General features: G+C 55.5%; 1 protein-coding gene across 2 annotated transcripts in view; it reads left to right on the top strand.

The window, feature by feature from the left end:
- Positions 1-25,797, top strand: part of asb4 (ankyrin repeat and SOCS box containing 4) — a 93,489-nt gene that overhangs the window by 16,868 nt on the left and 50,824 nt on the right. For both annotated transcript variants that reach the window (XM_070881060.1, XM_070881059.1), the window contains exon 2: positions 13,447-13,746. In XM_070881060.1, the coding sequence (XP_070737161.1) occupies positions 13,447-13,746 (300 nt within the window). The remainder of the gene's footprint in view (positions 1-13,446; positions 13,747-25,797) is intronic.

Here is a 25,797-nt window from a genome sequence, read left to right as displayed (position 1 = left end):
TACTCAGTCACATTGCTTTATTTAAGACTTAACAGTGCCAATCTCTGAGCTGGTGCCTGTGGGTGAGAGATCCAATGGCGCAGTGCTTGGCTCTTCCTCCTCCTCCTCCTGACTGTGCTGGGGGGGGAGGGGGGCAGTTTGCGACTCAGGTACAGGCTACACATCTGCTGGCTGGTTGGTTGAAAGCATAAATGGCACAAGACTCACATTAAGGTGAGGGCAGGGGGGCAGGAATGAAGCAAGGAAGGCAGTCAGTATCAGGAGCTGGAAAGTGATAAAACCTTCTGGTTTGACGGAGAAATGGGGTGAGAAAATGAGAAGGAATAAAGATACCATTGTTGCCCCCAGCGGGTTTGGCATCTCTGTTGGCCATGGCACCCACCACCTGCAGCCAATGAGCGCAGCACTTGCTCAAGATCAGTGAGCTCGCACAGTTGAGATTTCCCCGCCCCCACCTCCCCTCCAGTCCGCTGCTGCTCCCTCCTATTATGTGCCATCTTGGCCTGCAAAAGAAAGGAACTTGTGTGAGTAAGAGTCCAGCTATGTATGCGGAAGATATGCCTGCCGTGGTTGAATAGCTGTGAATTTATGCAAGACGTGAGATGAGGATGCGAGTGTGAGTGACTGCAGATGCTTGGTGGTTGAGTAGTGGGGAAGTGGTGATTTGCTCAGTGTGCGCAGACAGAGGTTCAGAGGCTGGTATGGTGGAGGTGTGGAAGCATGTACTCACCTTGACCACACAACTGAAGTAGTTGAATTTCTTACGGCACTGTGTCAGGGTTTGGTCTACCACAGTGCTGACTGATACCTCCTCGGCCACTTCTCGCCACATGGCCCTGAATACCTGTGACAGTGGCCTCTTTCCAGGTGCAGGGAACAGCGATGCACTCCTTCTCTCCACCGCCCCCACCAATGTCTTCAAAGCCACATTATTGAAGCACGTGGCCCTCTTCCTTGCAGCAGGATTTACACCAGCCATCAGAGGTCTGACTCAAGTGCAGCAATGCTGAAAACAAGTAGCTGCAGCTTGAAATGACCTCCTCTTTAAGAGCTAGAATGAGCTAGAGTCAAGGATTGAAAGCTGATTGCTGAATGCAAGTCAGCTGAAATTGGGTAACTCTCTGCCAATAGCGTCCCTGCAGCACCCCACTGAGGCCATTAGTGCCCCATTTACTGCCCCCTTCACTCTTGGGGCAAAAACGCCCAATTTCCCACAATTTTGCAAGCCATTTTGCCAGGCGCAAACTTTCAAAAAGTTAAAGGTTAATGCCCCAAGCGGGGCACAAGCCACCACCTCACAGCAGTCTGTGTCAAGCAATGGCACACCCACACTCACCGTGGAGAATCTATGTCATGGCTTGAAGAGACAGTACCATGTGAGCCACAGGGTGTGCATGAAGAGTATCTGATGGTGGCAGTCTAGCTGTGGGTCTTTCCCACTTCAGCTGCCTGGTGATTTTGTATTCATGAGGCTTACTTATAAAAGGAGATTTCTGTCTGAGCAGAATCATCTATAGGAGTCACATAAGTCTGTCCACTGTACTCTGTTTTTCTAGACTGAAGTCCAACAACAACATGTATTTATATAATGCCTTTAACGTAGTAAAACGTCCTAAGGCGTTTCACAGGAGCATTATAAAACAAAATTTGACACCGAGCCATATAAGGAGATATTAGGGCAGATGACCAAAAGCTTGGTCAAAGAGGTAGGTTTTAAGGAGCGTCTTAAAGGAGGAAAGAGAGGAAGAGATGCAGAAATGTTTAGGGAGGGAATTCCAGAGCTTAGGGCCCAGGCAGCTGAAGGCTACCAATGGTTGAATGATTATAATCAGGGATGCTCAAGAGGGCAGAATTAGAGGAATACAGACATCTCGGGGGGACGTGGGGCTGGAGGGGATTACAGAGATAGGGAGGGGCAAGGCCATGGAGGGATTTGAAAATAAGGATAAGAATTTTGAAATCGAAGTGTTGCTTAACCAGAAGCCAATACAGGTCAGCAAGCACAAGAGTGATGGGTGAGCGGGACTTGGTGCAAGTTAGGACATGGGCAGCCGAGTTTTGGATCACCTCTAGTTTATGTAGGGTAGAACGTGGGAGCTCAACTAGGAGTGCATTAGAATAGACAAGGGTGGAGACGGCCGATGTTATGAAGGTGGAAATAGGAGGTCTTAGTTATGCTGCAGCTATGTGGTCGGAAGCTAATTTCAGGGTCAAATATAACACCAAGGTTCCTTCTGCCTCCAACAGAAGTTGGGGAGAGGGATGGAGTTAGTAACTAGGGAACGGAGTTTGTGGCGGGGACCGAAAACAATGGCTTCGGTCTTCCCAATATTTAATTGGAGAAAATCTCTGCTCATCCAGAACTGGATGTCAATCAAGCAATCTGACAATTTAGAGATCGTAGAGGGATTGAGTGAAGTGGTATTGAGGGCGTCATCAACGTACATGTGGAAACTGATGCTGTGTTTCTGAATGATGTCGCCGAGGGGCAACATGTAGTTGAGAAATATGAGGGGACCAAGAACAGATCCTTGGGGAACACCAGAGATAACAATGTGGGGGCGGGAAGAGTAGCCGTTGCAGGTGATTCTCTGGCTTTGATTAGATAGATAAGAATGGAACTAGGCAAGTGCAGTCCCACCCAGCTGGATGATGGTGGAGAGACGTTGGGGAAAAATAGAGTGGTCAACCGTGTCAAAGGCTGCAGACAAGTCAAGAAGGATGAGGAGGGATAGTTTGCCTTTATCACAGTCACAAAGGATGTCATGTGTGATCTTGATGAGAGCTGTTGCAGTACTGTGGCAGGCGCCAAATCCGGATTGCAAGGATTCATACATAGAATTGCGGGAAAGATGGGCACGGATTTGGGAGGCGACAACACGTTCAATGACTTTGGAGAGGAAAGGAAGGTTGGGGATGGGGCGGTAGTTTGCAAGGACGGTTGTTTTTTTGAGGAGAGGGGTGATGACGCCAGATTTGAAGAAGAGGGGGACAGTGCCCAAGAAAACCGTTAACAATGTCAGCTAACACGGGAGCCAGAAAAGGAAGTTGGGTGGTCAGCAGTTTGGTGTGAATAGGGTCAAGGGAGCAGGAAGTGGGTCTCATGGACAGGATGAGCTCGGAAAGGTCATGAGGGGAGATCGGAGAGAAGCTAGAAAAAGATGTGAGGTCAGGGCTAGGGCAGGGGGGATCCTTAGAGGAAGTTTGACCCGGTGAGCTAGGTAAAGTAAGGGAAGAGGCAGAGGCGGCCGAACGGATGGTCTCAATCTTAGAGACAAAGAAGTCCATGAGCTCCTCACACTTATTGTCGCAGGTGAGAGTGGAGACCGGGGAGAGGGGTTTAAGATGGTTAGCAGTGGAGAATAGAAGCCGGGATTTATCTTTACATTCCAGAATGATTCTGGGATAGAGATTGGCAGATGAGAGCAGGACCCGATAGTGCTTTCTGTGGTCCAGCCATATCATCGGTGAATGGCTAAAGCAGTTGTCTGCCATATTCGTTCAAGGACTCGAAAGTGAAGATCAGGGCTGTACCAGAAGGAATAGCAATGGGTGAGAGAGAATAATTGTTTTAATTGGGACTAGGGCATCAAAGGTGGTGGTGAGGCTGTGATTGAGCAGATCGGTAGCTGCAGAAATGTCGTGGTGAATGGAGGGCCAAAGGCTGGACAGCTGGGAGTTCATAAGTGCCACTGTAAGAGAAGGATACGAGGAAGTGGTCAGAGATGGCCTTATCTGTGATTGACACGATGGGAGTAGCGAGGCCACAAGAGATGGCAAGGTCAAGGGGCGAATATGACAGGGGCGGAAACCTGATTGGAGAGATTCAAACATGGTGTTCTGGGAAAGGTGGGCAAGGATTTGGGAGGGACAGCACATTCAAGGACTTTGGAGAGGAAAGGGAGTTCAAGGCAAATCTAGTGGTTTCTTAAACAGAAGCTCCTATGACATAATTCCTAGCCTCAATAGAAGTGTTTCTTGTGTATGTTATGCTACTGTACTGCTACAGAGGTTTCAGGCTAAAAATCTACAAAATCTCTTTTCCAGTTTCAACATGCTGGGGGGTTGTACTGAGAAAATCTTGAGGCAGACTTCACTGCTGCCCACACATTTACTCCCACACAGATCAGTGGATATAACTGAAGCAAGCCCCAGCTACAGAGACTTGGATGGTGAGGGCTCAGAAGAGTGTGCTGTCTCTCAATGTGACATCAGATCTGGTTCATTCAACCTCTTGGTGCAATTTTACACTAGATATGCCAAAAAGCAGGCTTGACCAGCTAGCCACACTAGCAATAAATTTAGCTTAGTAAATTGGAAGGTCGTCTCTGGAATAAGGAGGTACGGGGCCAACTGAACTCCATGCTGTTCCGACTGAAATCCTGCCACCAGAGTAGAGGCTAATAACTGGACTGATAAGTGGGAGCGGGAGTTCCAGGCCCAGGTAAAGGGGCCCGAGAGTCGGGAGTAGCCACAGGAGCGGGAGCGGGAGTTCCAGGCCCAGATAAAAGGGCCCGAGAGTCGGGAGGAGCCAGCTGCTGCAGGGACAAAAAGTTTTAAAAAAGCGAAATCGAAGTGTGATGTCACAGCCAAGCGGGTAAGTGATTGGCTGGTGGATTGGTGAGTATTTTACTTTTTCTTTTCAGTAGGAAATCTTTGGCATTGCTGTAAGTAGGAACTGCAAGTAAATATATGTGATCTTTATTATCTAAGGAGAGCTAGATAATTAAAATCGGCTGTTTGCTGAGTAGCGGCTGGATGTGTTGTGCTAAGGTTTAGAGTTTAGTTCTACTCGATAGTTGCGAGCATAACTAGAGAGATGGCAGGGTAGCTCAGTCCCGTGGATTACACATCCTGTGGCATGTGGGAAGTCCTGGGTGCTTTGCGCAGCCGGGGCGACCATGTGCAGGAGGTGTCTCCAGCTGCACCAACTCGAGCTCTGTGTTTTGGAGCTTGAGCGACAACTGGGGTCACTGCGGTGCATCCGTGAGACTGAGAGCAACGTGGATAGCATATTTCTAGAGGCGGTCACCCCACAGCTTAAGAGTGTGTAGGCAGATTGGGATTGGGTGACCCCTGGACAGAAGAGGAGGACTAGGCAGGTAATGCAGGAGTCCCCTGAGTACACCTCGCTCTCCAACCGGTACTCTGTTCTGAGTACCGGTTGGGGGCAATGGTGGCTCTGGGGAGTGCAGCCAGAACCAAGTCCACGGCACCACGGGTGGCTCAGCTGCACAGGGCGGGAGGAAGAAGAATGGAAGAGCTATAGTGGTAGGGGATTCAATAGTCAGGGGAGCAGACAGGCGTTTCTGCGGCCGCAGATGTGATTCCAGGATGGTATGTTGCCACCCTGGTGCCAGGGTCAAGGATGTCACTGAGCAGCTGCAGGGCATTCTGGGTGGAGAGGGTGTACTGCCAGAGGTCGTGGTCCACATCGGTACCAATGACATAGGCAGGAAGAGTTTAGGGAGCAAGGAAAGAAATTAAAAAGCAGGACCTCAAAGGTAGTAATCTGTGGATTACTCCCAGTGCCACGAGCTAGTGAGTACAGAAATAGAAGGATAGAGCAGATGATTACATGGTTGGAGAGATGGTGCACGCGGGAGGGCTTTAGTTTCCTGAGGCATTGGGACCGCTTCTGGGGGAGGTGGGACCTTTACAAGCCGGATGGGTTGCACCTCAACAGAGCCGGGACCAATATCCTCGCAGAGGGGTTTGCTACTGCTGTTGGGGACGGTTTAAACTAGTTTGGCAGGGAGATGGGAACCTGAAAATAGATTCAGTAGGGAGGGGAGTAAAGCTGGAATTAGAATGCAAAAATAAAGTAAGTGAGTTTGAAGGAGAGAGGAAACAAGCAGGAAAAAAGGGTAAAAAAACAAACTTAACAGCACTTTGTCTAAATGCACATAGCATTTGTAACAAAATAGATGAGTTGACAGCACAAATTGAGACAAATGGGTATGATCTGATAGCCATTATAGAGACGTGGTTGCAAGGTGACCAGGACTGGGAATTAAATATTCAGAGGTACTTGACAATCCGGAAGGACAGACAGAAAGGAAAAGGAGGTGGGGTAGCTCTATTGATAAAGGATGGAATCACTGCAATAGTAAGAAACTATATTGGCTCAAATGATAAGGGTGTTGAAATAGTTTGGGTGGAGATAAGGAACAATAAGAGGAAAAAGTCACTGGTGGGCGTAGTCTACAGTAGCAACTCTGTTGGTCGGTGCATAAACCAGGAAGTAGTGGGGACTTGTAAAAAGGGAACAGCAATAATCATGGGTGATTTTAACCTCCATATTGATTGGACAAATCAAATTGGTCAGGGTAGCCTTGAGGAGGAGTTCATTTATTATTGGGAGTGTGTGTCACTGTCAGATATACTGACGGTGGGTCACTAACCGATGTGGAACACTATATCCCAGTGACCATGTATTACTGGGAGTGTGTGTCACTGTAGGATATACTGAGTATGGCTCACTAACCGGTGTGGAACACTGTACCAGAGTGACCATGTGTGTAAGGGACAGGTTCCTTGAGCAGTATGTAATGGAACCAACCAGGGGGCAGGCTATCTTAGATCTGGTCCTGTGTAATGAGATAGGATTAATAAACAATCTCCTAGTAAAGGATCCCCTCGGTATGACTGATCATAGCATGATTGAATTTCAAATTCAGATGGGAGGGTGAGAAAGTTGGATCTCTAACCAGCGTACTAAGCTTAAATAAAGGAGACTATGAAGATATGAGGGCAGAGTTGGGTAAAGTGGACTGGGAAAATAGATTAAAGTGTAGGACGGTTGATGAAGAGTGGTGTACATTTAAGCAGATATTTCACAACTCTCAAGAAAAATATATTCCAGTGAGGAGGAAAGGGTGTATGAGAAAAGATAGCCATCCGTGGCTAACTAAAGAAATAAAGGGCAGTATCCAAGTAAAAACAAGGGCATACAAAATGTCCAAAACTAGTGGGAGGACAGAAGACTGGGGAGCTTTTAAAAACCAGCAAAGAACGACTAAGAAAATGATAAAGAAAGGGAAGATAGACTATGAAAGTAAACTAGCACAAAATATAAAAACAGATAGCAAGATTTTCTACAGATGTATAAAAAGGAAAAGAGTGGCTAAAGTAAATGTTGGTCCCTTAGAGGACGAGACTGGGAAATTACTTATGGGGAACATGGAGATGGCAGAAACTCTGAAGAAATATTTTGTATCATCTTCACAGTAGAGGACACTAACAATATTCCGACAGTGGATCGTCAAGGGGCTATAGCGGGGAGGAACTTAACACAATCACAATCACTAAGGAGGTGGTACTCAGTAAGATAATGGGGCTAAAGGCAAATAAATCCCTTGGACCTGATGGCTTGCATCCTAGGGTCTTAAGAGAAGTAGCGGCAGGGATTGTGGATGCATTGGTTGTAATTTACCAAAATTCCCTGGATTCTGGGGAGGTCCCAGCAGATTGGAAAACTGCAAATGTAATGCCCCTATTTAAAAAAGGAGGCAGTCAAAAAGCAGGAAACTACAGACCAGTTAGTCTAACATCTGTGGTTGGGAACATGTTGGAGTCCATTATTAAAGAAGAGGTAGAAGGATATTTGGAAATGCAAAATTCGGTCAGGCAGAGTCAGCATGGATTTATGAAGGGGAAGTCATGTTTGACAAATTTGCGGAATTCTTTGAGGATGTAAAGAACAGGGTGGATAAAGGGGAACCAGTGGATGTGGTTTATTTGGACTTCCAGAAGGCATTTGACAAGGTGCCACATAAAAAATTACTGCACAAGATAAAAGTTCACGGGGTTGGGGGTAATATATTAACATGGATAGAGGATTGGCTAACTAACAGAAAACAAAGAGTCGGGATAAATGGTTCATTCTCTGGTTGACAACCAGTAACTAGTGGGGTGCCGCAGGGATCAGTGCTGGGTCCCCAACTATTTACAATCTATATTAACGACTTGGAAGAAGGGACTGAGCGTAACGTAGCCAATTTTGCTGACGATACAAAGATGGGAGGAAAAGCAATGTGTGAGGAGGACACAAAAAATCTGCAAAAGGACATAGACAGGTTAAGTGAGTGGGCAAAAATTTGGCAGATGGAGTATAATGTCGGAAAGTGTGAGGTCATGCACTTTGGCAGAAAAAAAATCAAAGAGCAAGTTATTATTTAACTGGAGAAAGATTGCAAAGTGCCGCAGTACAGCGGGACCTGGGGGTACATGTGCATGAAACACAAAAGGATAATATGCAGGTACAGCAAGTGATCAGGAAGGCCAATGGTATCTTGGCCTTTATTGCAAAGCGGATGGAGTATAAAAGCAGGGAAGTCTTGCTACAGTTGTACAGGGTATTGGTGAGGCCACACCTGGAATACTGCATGCAGTTTTGGTTTCCATATTTGTGCTAGATCATACCTGTGCTAGTGTTTACTTTGGGTACAATGATTAAAGTAGGATGGTGGTTTGTTGGCCATCAGAGGCAGGTCAGGTGTGGTTTTTAATGGTCACCTATAGAAATGGAAAGTAAACATATTTTAGAATATGGCTGCAAGACACCCCGTTCAAACAGTACTTGCATGGTTATATAATAGTATATTATAATGCTGTTTGGTGAAGTGAATGAGTGAGTTAAAGGAGAAAGAATAAATTAAAAAGAATTGTACTAGCCCAAAGTTTCCGTGGGGTCTCTGGCTTCATTCCCTCAATGTTTCCTGCCTCCAGACTCTGCATAGTCTGTTCAAAAAGATTTTTGCTGTGAAATTCAGCCCGTTTGCGCCGGTTGATCAGGCCAGTTTGGATGAAAAAATGGGGCTGCCTCGTTTCAGCCTGCTTGGTGGGTCCGACGGCGACCACTATTTTGGGCAAGGCGGTTGTGCTGCCATTGCCTGCGCTCACTCCAGATATGGAAATGAGGCAGATTGTGACGTCAATCAGCGTGCAAGGCTGATTTCATGCATGACCTGCCATTTTGAACATCGCTGCCCAATTTAACGCCCTCTCCAAATCACGAAAAGCTGAACATGCATGCAGCAGCAGAAAGGGCTCTCCCACCATCGCTATTTAAAGGGATCAGCAACAACTTGCAGCTGACTTACTTTTTGATTTGTACTGGCTTTATGCAAATTTGTGCAACTATTTGGAGCTTTCTAGAGTTGTTTAAATTTGGTGAGGTGTCAGGGAATGTTGCTCCAACTGGAGAACACCTTCCTTCTCATTTAAAGGGTTCTCCTCACAACACTTGCTCCCAGTCCTGGAGACTCTACTTGCAGACCCCCGCGCGCTCAAGTACAACAGGGAGATGGAGCAGAGGCAGCAAAGAAGAGGACAAAATGCTCAGAGGGAAGAGGAGGAGGCCTTACACACCTAGGGTTTTCCGAGAACATTTCTCCTGCCTGCACTTAAGCCAGGAGCAGCGTATTAGGAGGCTGCACTTCACCAAGGAGGTGGTCACAGAACCCTGCCACCTCCTGCAACTAGATCTGCAGCCTGAGAGCAGGGTGATAATGGCACTGCCAGTGACCCTCAAGGTCACTGCGGCCCTCACTGTTTTCGCCATCGGATCCTTCCAGTCTGGAGCAGGTGACATAGCTAACATCTCCCAGTTTGCTGTCCATCACTGCGTCCGAGAGGTGACAGAAGTTCTGTAATCTAGGAGAAATGACTTCATTGCCTTCTCTATGAACAGAGAGAAGGAGGATGAGCATGCATGTGGCTTTGCCAGGATATCAGGCTTCCCCATGGCGCAGGGCACCATTGATTGCAGACCAATCCTGAGATGTTCTATATAAGAACATAAGAAATAGGAGCAGGAGTAGTGCCATTTGGCCCCTTGAGCCTGCTCCGCCATTTAATATCATTGTTGATCTGATCTTGGGCTTAGCTCCACTTTCTTGTCTGCTCCCCATAACCCTGTAACTGTAAAGGCTACCACCCAATTAATGTGCAGTTGGTGTCCAACCACATCTTGATGTGAATGCCCGCTATCCTGGCAGCAGTTATGATGCCTTCATCCTGCGTCAGTACGGTGTTCCAGCAATCTTCCAACACCATGTCAAAGCCAAGGGAGGCTGCTCAGAGATGAGGGCTATCTGCTCTGGACCTGGCTGAGCACTATGTTGCCACGAGGAACGTCATCGAGCAGATCATCAAAGTGCTAAAGCAATGGTTCCACTACTTTGATCGCTCGGGAGGAGCCCTCTAGTACACACCAGAGGGGATGTCTCATTTTGTGGTGGTCTGCTTCATGCTCCACAACTTGGCTATCATAATGGCACAGCCCTTGCCACCACAGGTTCTGGGACCACCTCAGGTGGAAGAGGAGAAGGAGGAGTATGAGGATGAAAGGAAGAAGCAGGCAGCAGATCCCAGTTTTGGACAGGATGTCCCTGAGTGCCTCATCAGGCACCGATTCCAATGAATGAAACCCCAGATCCCCGTTGCTCACCACTTCCCCACCTTACCATCTCTCGGTCATGAAACATCACAGCGTCCTCCTGGGCACAAAGCTGAAATGAGAGCCACCACAAAACAAACATCCAAACATAAATTATAAATTTATCACTTCCAATTCAAGACAGCAACGTTAACTAATCACCCTTGTGCATTCCCTTCATGCATGTCTTTCATGTTCCTTTTCCTACTCTAGTGCTCCTATGCAGTGTTGCCACAGTGGCTGTAGCATGGCAGGTGGAAGGCTGCTGATTTTCAGTGGGGAAAACTGCAGATGGCCTTGCAGGATGTCCTCAAGCAGCTCTGGGCCTGGAAGGCCCGACTGTAGACTGCACTATCTCGGCATAGGCGTCAGCAGTCTGGGCTGGCTGGATGACAGGCAGCAGCAAAGGCACTGGTGGAGTGGCAGTGGTGGGAGTAGGAATGCTGTCATCCTGAGAGAGGACAGAAGATTCTTGCTCAATGGAGCTGCTGCAAGTCCCCCAGGGCAGCACCTCAGCATTCCTAGCCATCTATTGGAGGACAGGTTGCTGGACTGCTATGATACACTGCAAGCCCCTTTCGACACTCATAAACCCAGCCAACGATGGCAGCAGTCTGATCTTGCGTGGATGAAAGCTAAGACAGCAGGAGAGTAATATGAGCTTCCACTGCAGCACTGAGCCATTGGGTCATTGCCACCTGTGCTGCATTGGAAGCTGAGACTGCTCCATCACACCCAGCATCATGGTTGGGTCCACAAGGTCTCTAATGGAGTTGCCCATCATTTCCATCCTGGAAATCATGGGCTCCAAGCTCCATGCAAAACCCTGTGCAATGTTGAAGCCAGATTCCTCCATGCTACTTGACACTGACAATAGGCTCTCTGGTAGGCCTGCCATTGCACCTAGCATTTCTATGTGCATGCCCATCACCGTTCTTCTGTAGGCTGCCCCATGGGGGTCATTATCAGAGTCTTGTGCAGCAAAACCCGTGCATGAACTCGTCCTCCGGGGAGCTGGCCCCCGAGCCACCCTTCCCCAGCCTGGTTGCAGCCCACTCGTGCCCGGTGACTCAGCATGTGCAAATCCCGCCTCTATAGTACCATCTAAAGTCTGCCATTTTCTGAGCTGCTACCTGGGATTCTCAGATCAAGTGACGGTGCCTCTACTTCTCCTTCACTTTCCTCCTCCATTACTTCGCGGACAGGCAGGGCTCGCGGAATATGTAGGGTATCTGAAAGGAGAGAGTCACGTGTCAGGTTGTGGTGAGGGGGGGGGGTGGAAAGCAAGATATCCTGCATACACCATCAACAGCCTGTAAGTGAGAAAAGGTTGTGGGATCAGAGGGAAGTGGGATGCAAGAAGAAGGATTAGTGATGGAGCATACCATCATCATCAGCAATGGTTTCAACCTCGCCACTCACCATGGACACAGTGACAGCCCCTCTAATTATCTCCAGCACTGCTTCTTCCAGCGCCGAGAGGTTCTGCAGTCGAGCTTCCCCTCTGCCCATCTGCTGATGCTCCCGGCGGTCATGAGCCACCATTGCTTGCAAGAGAAAGGGAAGTGTGTCAATGAGTGTGGTGCAATGTGTTTGGGTGATGTGCCTGCCATGGTTGAATAGCTGGCAGTGTGTGCAAGGTGTGAAATGTAGTGCAGAGAGCCTAGGCCAAATTTTATTGGCCAGCAGACTGCATCCGATACTGGCACTCCTGTTCAGTGCTAAGGCAATCAGCAGAGCCCTTAGTGAACAGGCAGTACAAATTTTGCATGCTGCTGGCACCACTTTGAATGGGCGCTGGCACATCGTGCTTTGCGTTGCCTGCACCCATTTTGGGGCCTAAGCGAAATTCACCCCCTTCAGATTTTAAAATTACAGGATCACCTCCCATTTCAGTCTTTCATGCACTGCTTTGTTCTGAAAACAGAAACAGACACTGAAATTCCATGGGGCTTCTCCCGAGACCCCACTGAGGGAGACAAGTAGAACCACCAAAAAATGGCAGGGTCCTGGAATCACCAGGTGGCTATTGGACTCCCAGTGGAATTTAGATGTTGAAAGTTTGAAGAGTGTATAAAGTGGCACCTTGGTGTGCAACACACTGTGCAGTTGTAAGCTTGCTTTATTGGCTCATCTTTCCAAATGTTAATGCAAGAACTACTCCAGTTTGGAGAAGCTCTGCTGCATGTACATGAAGATTTGGAAGAGATATAGACCCTGAAATTTTGCAGCAATTTTGAACAGATTGTTACATTGGCAACCCTCCAATCCTTTGGTACAACCTCCATATTGAAGGACATTTTGAAAAAAATGTAGTTGATGCCTTTGCTGCCCTTCTGACTTTTGTCAACTCCCTAGAACAAATACCATTAAAGCCTGGTTCCTTTTACACTTTAAATTCCACCAATGTTTTCATCATTCAAGGTCCTGTAAGTCTTGTGCACAACATACATCTGTTTCACCAGGTGTCCTGGGGAGTACGTGGGTACAAAGCCCATTAGCACCATTTAATCTATCTCCCCTCGCCCTTGTCCCTTCTATCAGAGTTTCTAGGGCCCAGTCAGAAAGCCTCACTTTCGCTTGTGTGGATAGCTCAATTGTTCAGGAAAATTGCTGTGCGAATAGCTTTTTTGGGCAGCGCTACTCAATTTCAAAGGTTTATGTAGCTCCTTCTTGCACTTAGCAAATATTAGTCAATATTATTGATTTTGCCATTTCATTGAATGGCACACTATTAGGGTGTTAAGGTGAATGCTGCACCAGGCCTCCAGAATGCAGTGAAATCATGGATTAATCATCATGTTTTGTAATGCTTACGCAATGGTCAGTTAACATTTGATTGGCACACCAACAGTAATTTCTAAGCGCATAAGGTAAAAGCCTTGATATTCTTTGCTACAACACTTTAAAGTCATATTAGAGGTTGTGAAAGGTGCTATAAAAATGCAAGTCGTTTGTTCTTTTCTTAAACAACTGTGTGGATAATAACCTTTCCTTTCTTCCAGGTTACTGGCTGCCAAGTTACAAATTAGGGTCATCCTGGACAACAGGCCTGCACTTAGCAGTGATGCTTGGTAACCTGGAGAGTATTTCAGTGCTGCTAGATCATCAGGCTAATATAAACTATCAACCAAATGGGAAAGCGCCTTTACATGTTGCCTGTGATGTGAAAAACAGGGACTGTGTTAGTACACTGTTACACCATGGAGCTAAAGTAAACTCTTTTTCAATGAGTGGACATACACCGTTACATTTATGCAGAACAAAGGAGTCAATTTCCTGTGCAAGACAACTAATTTGGAATGGTGAGCTGTGCAGAATGAGAGATTTTCTAGTCAAAATGTTTCTAATTTTCTTCATAACATCAAAAAAATATGCAAATATACTTCTCGCAAAAGCAAAAGAATGTATAATACTTGAGTTTTATTGCCTCTTTTTAATATTTATTTTGAACTTCCCTTTAGATCTCATTGTCCAAGCAGATCTATTTCCATGCCTCAATTAATGATGGACGCGTTTATTTGTACTGTAAAAATGGCTGCCCCTTGTCTCTGATTGGTCCTCTTGGAGGATATACTGCATCCTGAAGTTTCTCTGGAATGTATAACTGAAACCACCCAGCCCAAGTTCTTACTGACTTCGCAAATTGTAACTCGATCCACTTTGACTTCCAGAAGCCACAGAGGATAGATCTCCCCAGAAGCCACCAAGTGTCAGCCGAAGTCCCTTACCCCAGCGCAAGTGCGTCCCTCCTCCCAGCCAAAGTCCCTGCGTCCCTCCCCCCAGCTGAAGTCCCTCGCCCCCCAGCGTAAGTGCTGCCTTCCCCAGCTGAAGTCCCTTACACCAGCGCAAGTGCTGCTTCCCCCTGCCAAAGTTCCTTGCCCCCTCCTCCCGCCACAGATGGGACATTGTGTGCGGATTGTTAACAGGTTTAGTGGGCATGAAGTGAATAATGACAAGTGTTCTGACTTCTGGATTGGAAGAATCTCTCTTCCCCTCTGACCCCCCACCCCATCGCTCTTGCCCCCGCCCCGTCTCTATCTACCCACCCCCTCTTCGCCCCATCTCTATCTACCCCCCCGCTCCCCCCCACCATCTCTCTTCAGCCCAGGCTCTCTTGCTCTCTCCCGCCGCCCCCGCCACCCTCAAGCTCTCTCATTCTCTCTCCTGCCCCAAGCTCTCTCTCACACCCTCAACCCCCCCGCAGCTCTCTCTCACCTCCCCCCACCCCAGCCCAGCTCTCTCACCCCCGCCCCCTGCAGCTCTCTCACCTCCCCCCAGCTCTCTCTCACCCCACCCCCCGCAGCTCTCTCACCTCCCCCCAGCTCTCTCTCACCTCCCCCCTCCCCAGCTCTCGCTCACCTCCCCCCTCCCCCCTCTCAAGCTCTCGCTCACCTCCCCCCTCCCCCTCCCCCCTCCCAAGCTCTCTCTCACCCACCCCAGCAGCTCTCTCACCTCCCCAGCTCTCTCTCACCCCACCCCAGCTACACTCACCCCCGTCCCCCCCCGCAGACCTCTCACCTCCCCCCAGCTCTCTCTCACCTCCCCCCTCCCCAGCAGCTCTCTCACCTCCTCCAGCTCTCACTCACCCCACCCCAGCTCTCTCTCACCCCCGCAGCTCTCTCACCTTTCCCCAGCTCTCTCTCACCTCACCCCAGCGCTCTCACCCCTGCCCCCCGCAGCTCTTTCACCCCTGCCCCCCGCAGCTCTCTCACCTCCCCCCAGCTCTCTCGCAACCCGCAGCTCTCTCACCTCCCCCCAGCTCTCTCTCACGCCCCTCCACGATCCCCTCCCCCCTCCCCCTCTCACCACGACCCCCTCACCTTCTCGCCTCTCACCACGACCCCCTCACCTCCCCCCTCCCTTTCACCTCACCCATCACCTCCCAAGCTCCCTCACACACCACCGCCCCCCCGAAGCTCTCTTTCACCTCCCGCGCGCCAAGCTCTCTTTCACCTCTCACCCCCCAAGCCGGCACCCCCACCCCCAAGCTCTCTCTCTCAACCCCTCCAAGCTCTCTCTCACCTCTCCCCGCAAGCTCTCTCTCACCTCTCCCCCTAGCTCTCTCTCACCTCTCCCCCCCAACTCTCTCTCACCTCTCCCACCCAACTCTCTCTCACCTCTCCCACAAGCTCTCTCTCACCCCCCCTCCCCCATACTCTCTCTCACCCCCCTCCCCCAAGCTAGCTCTCAACTCTCCCCCCAGCTCTCTCTCACCTCTCTCCCCCAACTCTCTCTCACCTCTCCCACAAGCTCTCTCTCACCCCCCCTCCCCCATACTCTCTCTCACCCCCCTCCCCCAAGCTAGCTCTCAACTCTCCCCCCAGCTCTCTCTCACCTCTCTCCCCCAACTCTCTCTCACCTCTCCCCCCCAGCTCTCTCTCACCCCCACCCCCAAGCTCTCTCTCACCTCTCCCCCCCAGCTCTCTCTCACCCCCACCCCCAAGCTCTCTCTCACCCCCACCCCCAAGCTCTCTCTCAACCCCCTCCCCCAAGCTCTCTCTAAACCCCCCACCCCCAAACTCTCTCTCACCCCCACCCCAAGCTCTCTCTCACCCCCTCCCCCAAGCTCTCTCTCACCCCCCACCGCCAAGCTCTCTCTCTCACCCGCCCCACCCCCAAGCTCTCTCTCATCCCCCTCCCCCAAGCTCTCTCTCACCCCCCCACCCCCAAGCTCTCTCTCACCCCCTCCCCCAAGCTCTCTCTCACCCCCCCACCCCCAAGCTCTCTCTCACCCCCCAACGCCCTCCCGCAAGCTCTCTCTCACACCCCCACCCCCAAGCTCTCTCTCACCCCCTCCCCAAGCTCTCTCTCATCCCCTCCCCCAAGCTTTCTCTCACCCCCCCACCCCCAAATTATCTCTCACCCCCCTCCCCCAAGCTCTCTCTCACCCCCTCCCCCAAGCTCTCTCTCACCCCCCCCACCCCCAAGCTCTCTCTCACCCCCCCACCCCCAAGCTCTCTCTGTCACCCCCACCCCCAAGCTCTCTCTCACCCCCTCCCCCAAGCTCTCTCTCATCCCCCACCCACAAGCTCTCTCTCACCCCCCACCCCCAAGCTCTCTCTCACCCCCCACCCCCAAGCTCTCTCTCTCACCCCCTCCCCCAAGCTCTCTCTCTCACCCCCTCTCCCAAGCTCTCTCTCACCCCCTCCCCCAAGCTCTCTCTCTCACCCCCTCCCCCAAGCTCTCTCTCACCCCTCAGCCTCAAGCTCTCTCTCACCCCCCTCCCCCAAGCTCACTCTCACCCCCCACCCCCAAGCTCTCTCTCACCCCCCACCCCCAAGCTCTCTCACCCCCCCAAGCTCTCTCACCCCCCCACCCCCAAGCTCTCTCTCACCCCCTCCCCCAAGCTCTCTCTCTCACCCCCTCCCCCAAGCTCTCTCTCACCACCCACCCCCAAACTCTCTCTCTCACCACCCCTCCCCCAAGCCCTCTCTCACCCCCCTCCACCAAGCTCTCTCTCTCACCCCCCTCCCCCAAGCTTGCTCTCACCCCCCTCCCCCAAGCTCTCTCTCACCTCCCTCCCCCAAGCTCTCTCTCTCACCCCCTCCCCCAAGATCTCTCTCACCCCCCACCCCCAAGCTCTCTCTCACCCCCCTCCCCCAAGCTCTCTCTCACCCCCCTCCCCCAAGCTCTCTCTCACCCCCCTCCCCCAAGCTCTCTCTCTCACCCACTCCCCCAAGCTCTCTCTCACCCCCCACCCCCAAGCTCTCTCACCCCCCCTCCCCCAAGCTCTCTCACCCCCCCACCCCCAAGCTCTCTCTCACCCCTCCCCCAAGCTCTCTCTCACCCCCTCCCCCAAGCACTCTGTCACCCCCCACCCCCAAGCTCTCTCTCACCCCCCCACCCCCAAGCTCTCTCTCACGCCCCCACCCCCAAGCTCTCTCTCTCACCTCCTCCCCCAAGCTCTCTCTCAACCCCCACCCCCAAGCTCTCTCTCTCACCCCCCACCCCCAAGCTCTCTCTCTCACCCCCACCCCCAAGCTCTCTCTCACCCCCACCCCCAAGCTCTCTCTCACCCACTCCCCCAAGCTCTCTCCCACCACCCACCCCAAGCTCTCTCTCTCACCCCCTCCCCCAAGCTCTCTCTCATCCCCTCCCCCAAGCTCTCTCTCACCCCCCCCACCCCCAAGCTCTCTCTCACCACCTCCCCAAGCTCTCTCTCATCCCCTCCCCAAGCTCTCTCTCACCCCCCTACCCCCTAATTTTCTCTCACCCTCCTCCCCCAAGCTCTCTCTCACCCCCTCCCCCAAGCTCTCTCTCACCCCACCCCACCCCCAAGCTCTCTCTCACCCCCCCACCCCCAAGCTCTCTCTCTCACCCCCTCCCCCAAGCTCTCTCTCACCCCCCTCCCCCAAGCTCTCTCTCATCCCCCACCCACAAGCTCTCTCTCACCCCCCACCCCCAAGCTCTCTCTCACCCCCCACCCCAAGCTCTCTCTCTCACCCCCTCCCCCAAGCTCTCTCTCACCCCCCTCCCCAAGCTCTCTCTCTCACACCCTCCCCCAAGCTCTCTCTCTCACCCCCTCCCCCAAGCTCTCTCTCACCCCCCTCCCCCAAGCTCTCTCTCTCACACCCTCCCCCAAGCTCTCTCTCACCCACGACCCCCAAGCTCTCTCTCTCACCCCCTCCCCAAGCTCTCTCTCTCACCCCCTCCCCCAAGCTCTCTCTCACCCCCCTCCCCCAAGCTCTCTCTCTCACCCCCTCCCCCAAGCTCTCTCTCACCCCTCAGCCTCAAGCTCTCTCTCACCCCCCTCCCCCAAGCTCACTCTCACCCCCCACCCCCAAGCTCTCTCTCACCCCCTCCCCCAAGCTCTCTCTCTCACCCCCTCCCCCAAGCTCTCTCTCACCACCCACCCCCAAACTCTCTCTCTCACCACCCCTCCCCCAAGCCCTCTCTCACCCCCCTCCACCAAGCTCTCTCTCTCACCCCCCTCCCCCAAGCTCTCTCTCACCCCCCTCCCCCAAGCTCTCTCTCACCTCCCTCCCCCAAGCTCTCTCTCTCACCCCCTCCCCCAAGATCTCTCTCACCCCCACTCCCAAGCTCTCTCTCACCCCCCTCCCCCAAGCTCTCTCTCACCCCCCTCCCCCAAGCTCTCTCTCACCCCCCTCCCCCAAGCTCTCTCTCTCACCCACTCCCCCAAGCTCTCTCTCACCCCCCACCCCCAAGCTCTCTCACCCCCCTCCCCCAAGCTCTCTCACCCCCCCACCCCCAAGCTCTCTCTCACCCCCTCCCCCAAGCTCTCTCTCACCCCCTCCCCCAAGCACTCTGTCACCCCCCACCCCCAAGCTCTCTCTCACCCCCCCACCCCCAAGCTCTCTCTCACGCCCCCACCCCCAAGCTCTCTCTCTCACCTCCTCCCCCAAGCTCTCTCTCAACCCCCACCCCCAAGCTCTCTCTCTCACCCCCAACCCCAAGCTCTCTCTCACCCCCACCCCCAAGCTCTCTCTCACCCACTCCCCCAAGCTCTCTCCCACCACCCCCCCCAAGCTCTCTCTCTCACCCCCTCCCCCAAGCTCTCTCTCATCCCCCTCCCCCAAGCTCTCTCTCACCCCCCTCTCCCAAGCTCTCTCTCACCCCCCTCCCCCAAGCTCTCTCTCTCACCCCCTCCCCCAAGCTCTCTCTCACCCCCCCCCTCCCCCAAGCTCTCTCTCACCCCCCTCCCCCAAGCTCTCTCTCACCCCCTCCCCCAAGCACTCTCTCACCCCCCACCCCCATACTCTCTCACCCCCCCACCCCCAAGTTCTCTCTCACGCCCCCACCCCCAAGCTCTCTCTCTCACCCCCTCCCCCAAGCTCTCTCTCACCCCCCACCCCCAAGCTCTCTCTCTCACCCCCACCCCCAAGCTCTCTCTCACCCCCACCCCCAAGCTCTCTCTCACCCCCCACCCCCAAGCTCTCTCTCACCACCCACCCCCAAGCTCTCTCACCCCCCTCCCCCAAGCTCTCTCTCTCACCCCTCAGCCCCAAGCTCTCTCTCACCCCCCTCCCCCAAGCTCACTCTCACCCCCCACCCCCAAGCTCTCTCTCACCCCCCACCCCCAAGCTCTCTCACCCCCCCTCCCCCAAGCTCTCTCTCACCCCCTACCCCAAGCTCTCTCTCTCACCCCCTCCACCAAGCTGTCTCTCACCACCCACCCCCAGACTCTCTCTCTCACCCCCCACCCCCAAGCTCTCTCTCTCATCCCCTCCCCCAAGCTCTCTCTCACCCCCCTCCCCCAAGCTCTCTTACCCCCCTCCCCCAAGCTCTCTCTCACCCCCTCCCCCAAGCTCTCTCTCACCCCCCACCCCCAAGCTCTCTCTCACCACCTCCCCAAGCTCTCTCTCATCCCCTCCCCCAAGCTCTCTCTCACCCCCCCTACCCCTTAATTTTCTCTCACCCCCCTCCCCCAAGCTCTCTCTCACCCCCTCCCCCAAGCTCTCTCTCACCCCACCCCACCCCCAAGCTCTCTCTCACCCCCCCACCCCCAAGCTCTCTCTCTCACCCCCTCCCCCAAGCTCTCTCTCACCCCCCTCCCCCAAGCTCTCTCTCATCCCCCACCCACAAGCTCTCTCTCACCCCCCACCCCCAAGCTCTCTCTCACCCCCCACCCCAAGCTCTCTCTCTCACCCCCTCCCCCAAGCTCTCTCTCACCCCCCACCCCCAAGCTCTCTCTCTCACCCCCTCCCCCAAGCTCTCTCTCTCACCCCCTCCCCCAAGCTCTCTCTCACCCCCCTCCCCCAAGCTCTCTCTCTCACACCCTCCCCAAGCTCTCTCTCACCCCTCAGCCCCAAGCTCACTCTCATCCCCCACCCCCAAGCTCTCTCTCACCCCCCACCCCCAAGCTCTCTCACCCCCCCTCCCCCAAGCTCTCTCACCCCCCCACCCCCAAGCTCTCTCTCACCCCCTCCCCCAAGCTCTCTCTCTCACCCCCTCCCCCAAGCTCTCTCTCACCACCCACCCCCAAACTCTCTCTCTCACCACCCCTCCCCCAATCTCTCTCTCACCCCCCTCCCCCAAGCTCTCTCTCTCACCCCCCTCCCCCAAGCTCTCTCTCACCCCCCTCCCCCAAGCTCTCTCTCACCTCCCTCTCCCAAGCTCTCTCTCTCACCCCCTCCCCCAAGATCTCTCTCACCCCCCACCCCCAAGCTCTCTCTCACCCCCCCTCCCCCAAGCTCTCTCTCACCCCCCTCCCCCAAGCTCTCTCTCACCCCCCTCCCCCAAGCTCTCTCTCTCACCCCCTCCCCAAGCTCTCTCTCACCCCCCACCCCCCAAGCTCTCTCACACCCCCTGCCCCAAGCTCTCTCACCCCCCACCCCCAAGCTCGCTCTCACCCCCTCCCCCAAGCTCTCTCTCACCCCCTCCCCCAAGCACTCTGTCACCCCCCACCCGCAAGATCTCTCTCACCCACCCACCCCCAAGCTCTCTCTCACGCCCCCACCCCCATGCTCTCTCTCTCACCCCCTCCCCCAACTCTCTCTCATCCCCACCCCCAAGCTCTCTCTCTCACCCCCCACCCCCAAGCTCTCTCTCTCACCCCCACCCCCAAGCTCTCTCTCACCCCCACCCCCAAGCTCTCTCTCACCCACTCCCCCAAGCTCTCTCCCACCACCCACCTGCAAGCTCTCTCTCTCACCCCCTCCCCCAAGCTCTCTCTCACCCCCCTCCCCCAAGCTCTCTCTCACCCCCCTCTCCCAAGCTCTCTCTCACCCCCCTCTCCCAAGCTCTCTCTCACCCCCCTCCCCAAGCTCTCCCTCTCACCCCCTCCCCCAAGCTCTCTCTCACCCCCCCACCCCCATGCTCTCTCTGACCCCCCCTCCCCCAAGATCTCTCTCACCCCCCACCCCCAAGCTCTCTCTCACCCCCCCTCCCCCAAGCTCTCTCTCACCCCCCTCCCCCAAGCTCTCTCTCACCCCCTCCACTAAGCTCTCTCTCTCACCCCCTCTCCCAAGCTCTCTCTCACCCCCCACCCACAAGCTCTCTCACCCCCCCTCCCCCAAGCTCTCTCACCCCCCCCACCCCCAAGCTCTCTCTCACCCCCTCCCCCAAGCTCTCTCTCACCCCCTCCCCCAAGCACTCTGTCACCCCCCACCCCCAAGCTCTCTCTCACCCCCCCACCCCCAAGCTCTCTCTCACGCCCCCACCCCCAAGCTCTCTCTCTCACCCCCTCCCCCAAGCTCTCTCTCACCCCCCACCCCCCAGCTCTCTCTCTCACCCCCCACCCCCAAGCTCTCTCTCTTACCCCCACCCCCAAGCTCTCTCTCACCCCCACCCCCAAGCTCTCTCTCACCCACTCCCCCAAGCTCTCTCCCACCACCCACCCCCAAGCTTTCTCTCTCACCCCCTCCCCCAAGCTCTCTCTCTCACCCCCTCCCCCAAGCTCTCTCTCACCCCTCACCCCCAAGCTCTCTCTCTCACCTCCACCCCCAAGCTCTCTCTCACGCCCCCACCCCCAAGCTCTCTCTCTCACCCCCTCCCCCAAGCTCTCTCTCACCCCCCACCCCCAAGCTCTCTCTCTCACCCCCATCCCCAAGCTCTCTCTCACCCCCACCCCCAAGCTCTCTCTCACCCCCCACCCCCAAGCTCTCTCTCACCCCCTACCCCCAAGCTCTCTCACCCCCCCTCCCCCAAGCTCTCTCTCTCACCCCTCAGCCCCAAGCTCTCTCTCACCGCCCTCCCCCAAGCTCACTCTCAGTCCCCACCCCCAAGCTCTCTCTCACCCCCCACCCCCAAGCTCTCTCACCTCCCCCTCCCCCAAGCTCTCTCTCTCACCCCCTCCACCAAGCTCTATCTCACCACCCACCCCCAAACTCTCTCTCTCACCCCCCACCCCCAAGCTCTCTCTCTCACCCCCTCCCCCAAGCTCTCTCTCACCCCCCTCCCCCAAGCTCTCTTACCCCCCCTCCCCCAAGCTCTCTCTCACCCCCTCCCCCAAGCTCTCTCTCACCCCCCACCCCCAAGCTCTCTCTCACCCCCTCCCCCAAGCTCTCTCTCACCCCCCACCCCCAAGCTCTCTCTCACCACCTCCTCAAGCTCTCTCTCACCCCCCCACCCCCAAATTCTCTCTCACCCCCCCTCCCCCAAGCTCTCTCTCACCCCCTCCCCCAAGCTCTCACTCACCCCACCCCACCCCCAAGCTCTCTCTCACCCCCCCACCCCCAAGCTCTCTCTCTCACCCCCTCCCCCAAGCTCTCTCTCACCCCCCACCCCCAATCTCTCTCTCACCCCCCACCCCAAGCTCTCTCACCCCCCCCTCCCCCAAGCTCTCTCTCTCACCCCTCAGCCCCAAGCTCTCTCTCACCCCCCTCCCCCAAGCTCACTCTCACCCCCCCACCCCCAAGCTCTCTCTCACCCCCCACCCCCAAGCTCTCTCACCCCCCCCTCCCCCAAGCTCTCTCTCACCCCCTCCCCCAAGCTCTCTCTCTCACCCCCTCCACCAAGCTCTCTCTCACCACCCACCCCAAACTCTCTCTCTCACCCCCCACCCCCAAGCTCTCTCTCTCACCCCCTCCCCCAAGCTCTCTCTCACCCCCCTCCCCCAAGCTCTCTTACCCCCCTCCCCCAAGCTCTCTCTCACCCCCTCCCCCAAGCTCTCTCTCACCCCCCACCCCCAAGCTCGCTCTCACCCCCTCCCCCAAGCTCTCTCTCACCCCCTCCCCCAAGCACTCTGTCACCCCCCACCCGCAAGATCTCTCTCACCCACCCACCCCCAAGCTCTCTCTCACGCCCCCACCCCCATGCTCTCTCTCTCACCCCCTCCCCCAACTCTCTCTCATCCCCACCCCCAAGCTCTCTCTCTCACCCCCCACCCCCAAGCTCTCTCTCTCACCCCCACCCCCAAGCTCTCTCTCACCCCCACCCCCAAGCTCTCTCTCACCCACTCCCCCAAGCTCTCTCCCACCACCCACCTGCAAGCTCTCTCTCTCACCCCCTCCCCCAAGCTCTCTCTCACCCCCCTCCCCCAAGCTCTCTCTCACCCCCCTCTCCCAAGCTCTCTCTCACCCCCTCTCCCAAGCTCTCTCTCACCCCCTCCCCAAGCTCTCCCTCTCACCCCCTCCCCAAGCTCTCTCTCACCCCCCCACCCCCATGCTCTCTCTGACCCCCCCTCCCCCAAGATCTCTCTCACCCCCACCCCCAAGCTCTCTCTCACCCCCCCTCCCCCAAGCTCTCTCTCACCCCCCTCCCCCAAGCTCTCTCTCACCCCCTCCACTAAGCTCTCTCTCTCACCCCCTCTCCCAAGCTCTCTCTCACCCCCCACCCACAAGCTCTCTCACCCCCCCTCCCCCAAGCTCTCTCACCCCCCCCACCCCCAAGCTCTCTCTCACCCCCTCCCCCAAGCTCTCTCTCACCCCCTCCCCCAAGCACTCTGTCACCCCCCACCCCCAAGCTCTCTCTCACCCCCCCACCCCCAAGCTCTCTCTCACGCCCCCACCCCCAAGCTCTCTCTCTCACCCCCTCCCCCAAGCTCTCTCTCACCCCCCACCCCCCAGCTCTCTCTCTCACCCCCCACCCCCAAGCTCTCTCTCTTACCCCCACCCCCAAGCTCTCTCTCACCCCCACCCCCAAGCTCTCTCTCACCCACTCCCCCAAGCTCTCTCCCACCACCCACCCCCAAGCTTTCTCTCTCACCCCCTCCCCCAAGCTCTCTCTCTCACCCCCTCCCCCAAGCTCTCTCTCACCCCTCACCCCCAAGCTCTCTCTCTCACCTCCACCCCCAAGCTCTCTCTCACGCCCCCACCCCCAAGCTCTCTCTCTCACCCCCTCCCCCAAGCTCTCTCTCACCCCCCACCCCCAAGCTCTCTCTCTCACCCCCATCCCCAAGCTCTCTCTCACCCCCACCCCCAAGCTCTCTCTCACCCCCCACCCCCAAGCTCTCTCTCACCCCCTACCCCCAAGCTCTCTCACCCCCCCTCCCCCAAGCTCTCTCTCTCACCCCTCAGCCCCAAGCTCTCTCTCACCGCCCTCCCCCAAGCTCACTCTCAGTCCCCACCCCCAAGCTCTCTCTCACCCCCCACCCCCAAGCTCTCTCACCTCCCCCTCCCCCAAGCTCTCTCTCTCACCCCCTCCACCAAGCTCTATCTCACCACCCACCCCCAAACTCTCTCTCTCACCCCCCACCCCCAAGCTCTCTCTCTCACCCCCTCCCCCAAGCTCTCTCTCACCCCCCTCCCCCAAGCTCTCTTACCCCCCCTCCCCCAAGCTCTCTCTCACCCCCTCCCCCAAGCTCTCTCTCACCCCCCACCCCCAAGCTCTCTCTCACCCCCTCCCCCAAGCTCTCTCTCACCCCCCACCCCCAAGCTCTCTCTCACCACCTCCTCAAGCTCTCTCTCACCCCACCACCCCCAAATTCTCTCTCACCCCCCCTCCCCCAAGCTCTCTCTCACCCCCTCCCCCAAGCTCTCACTCACCCCACCCCACCCCCAAGCTCTCTCTCACCCCCCCACCCCCAAGCTCTCTCTCTCACCCCCTCCCCCAAGCTCTCTCTCACCCCCCACCCCCAATCTCTCTCTCACCCCCCACCCCAAGCTCTCTCACCCCCCCCTCCCCCAAGCTCTCTCTCTCACCCCTCAGCCCCAAGCTCTCTCTCACCCCCCTCCCCCAAGCTCACTCTCACCCCCCCACCCCCAAGCTCTCTCTCACCCCCCACCCCCAAGCTCTCTCACCCCCCCCTCCCCCAAGCTCTCTCTCACCCCCTCCCCCAAGCTCTCTCTCTCACCCCCTCCACCAAGCTCTCTCTCACCACCCACCCCAAACTCTCTCTCTCACCCCCCACCCCCAAGCTCTCTCTCTCACCCCCTCCCCCAAGCTCTCTCTCACCCCCCTCCCCCAAGCTCTCTTACCCCCCTCCCCCAAGCTCTCTCTCACCCCCTCCCCCAAGCTCTCTCTCACCCCCCACCCCCAAGCTCTCTCTCACCACCTCCCCAAGCTCTCTCTCATCCCCTCCCCCAAGCTCTCTCTCACCCCCCCACCCCCAAATTCTCTCTCACCCCCCTCCCCCAAGCTCTCTCTCACCCCCTCCCCCAAGCTCTCTCTCACCCCCCTCCCCCAAGCTCTCTCTCATCCCCCACCCACAAGCTCTCTCTCACCCCCCACCCCCAAGCTCTCTCTCACCCCCCACCCCAAGCTCTCTCTCTCACCCCCTCCCCCAAGCTCGCTCTCTCACCCCCTCCCCCAAGCTCTCTCTCACCCCCCTCCCCCAAGCTCTCTCTCTCACCCCCTCCCCCAAGCTCTCTCACCCCCCCCACCCCCAAGCTCTCTCTCACCCCCTCCCCCAAGCTCTCTCTCTCACCCCCTCCCCCAAGCTCTCTCTCACCACCCACCCCCAAACTCTCTCTCTCACCACCCCTCCCCCAAGCTCTCTCACCCCCCCTCCCCCA

The sequence above is a fragment of the Pristiophorus japonicus genome, chromosome 5 (genome assembly GCF_044704955.1).
Source record: "Pristiophorus japonicus isolate sPriJap1 chromosome 5, sPriJap1.hap1, whole genome shotgun sequence".
Classification (NCBI taxonomy): domain Eukaryota; kingdom Metazoa; phylum Chordata; class Chondrichthyes; family Pristiophoridae; genus Pristiophorus; species Pristiophorus japonicus.
This window is presented reverse-complemented; position numbering and strand designations above follow the sequence as displayed.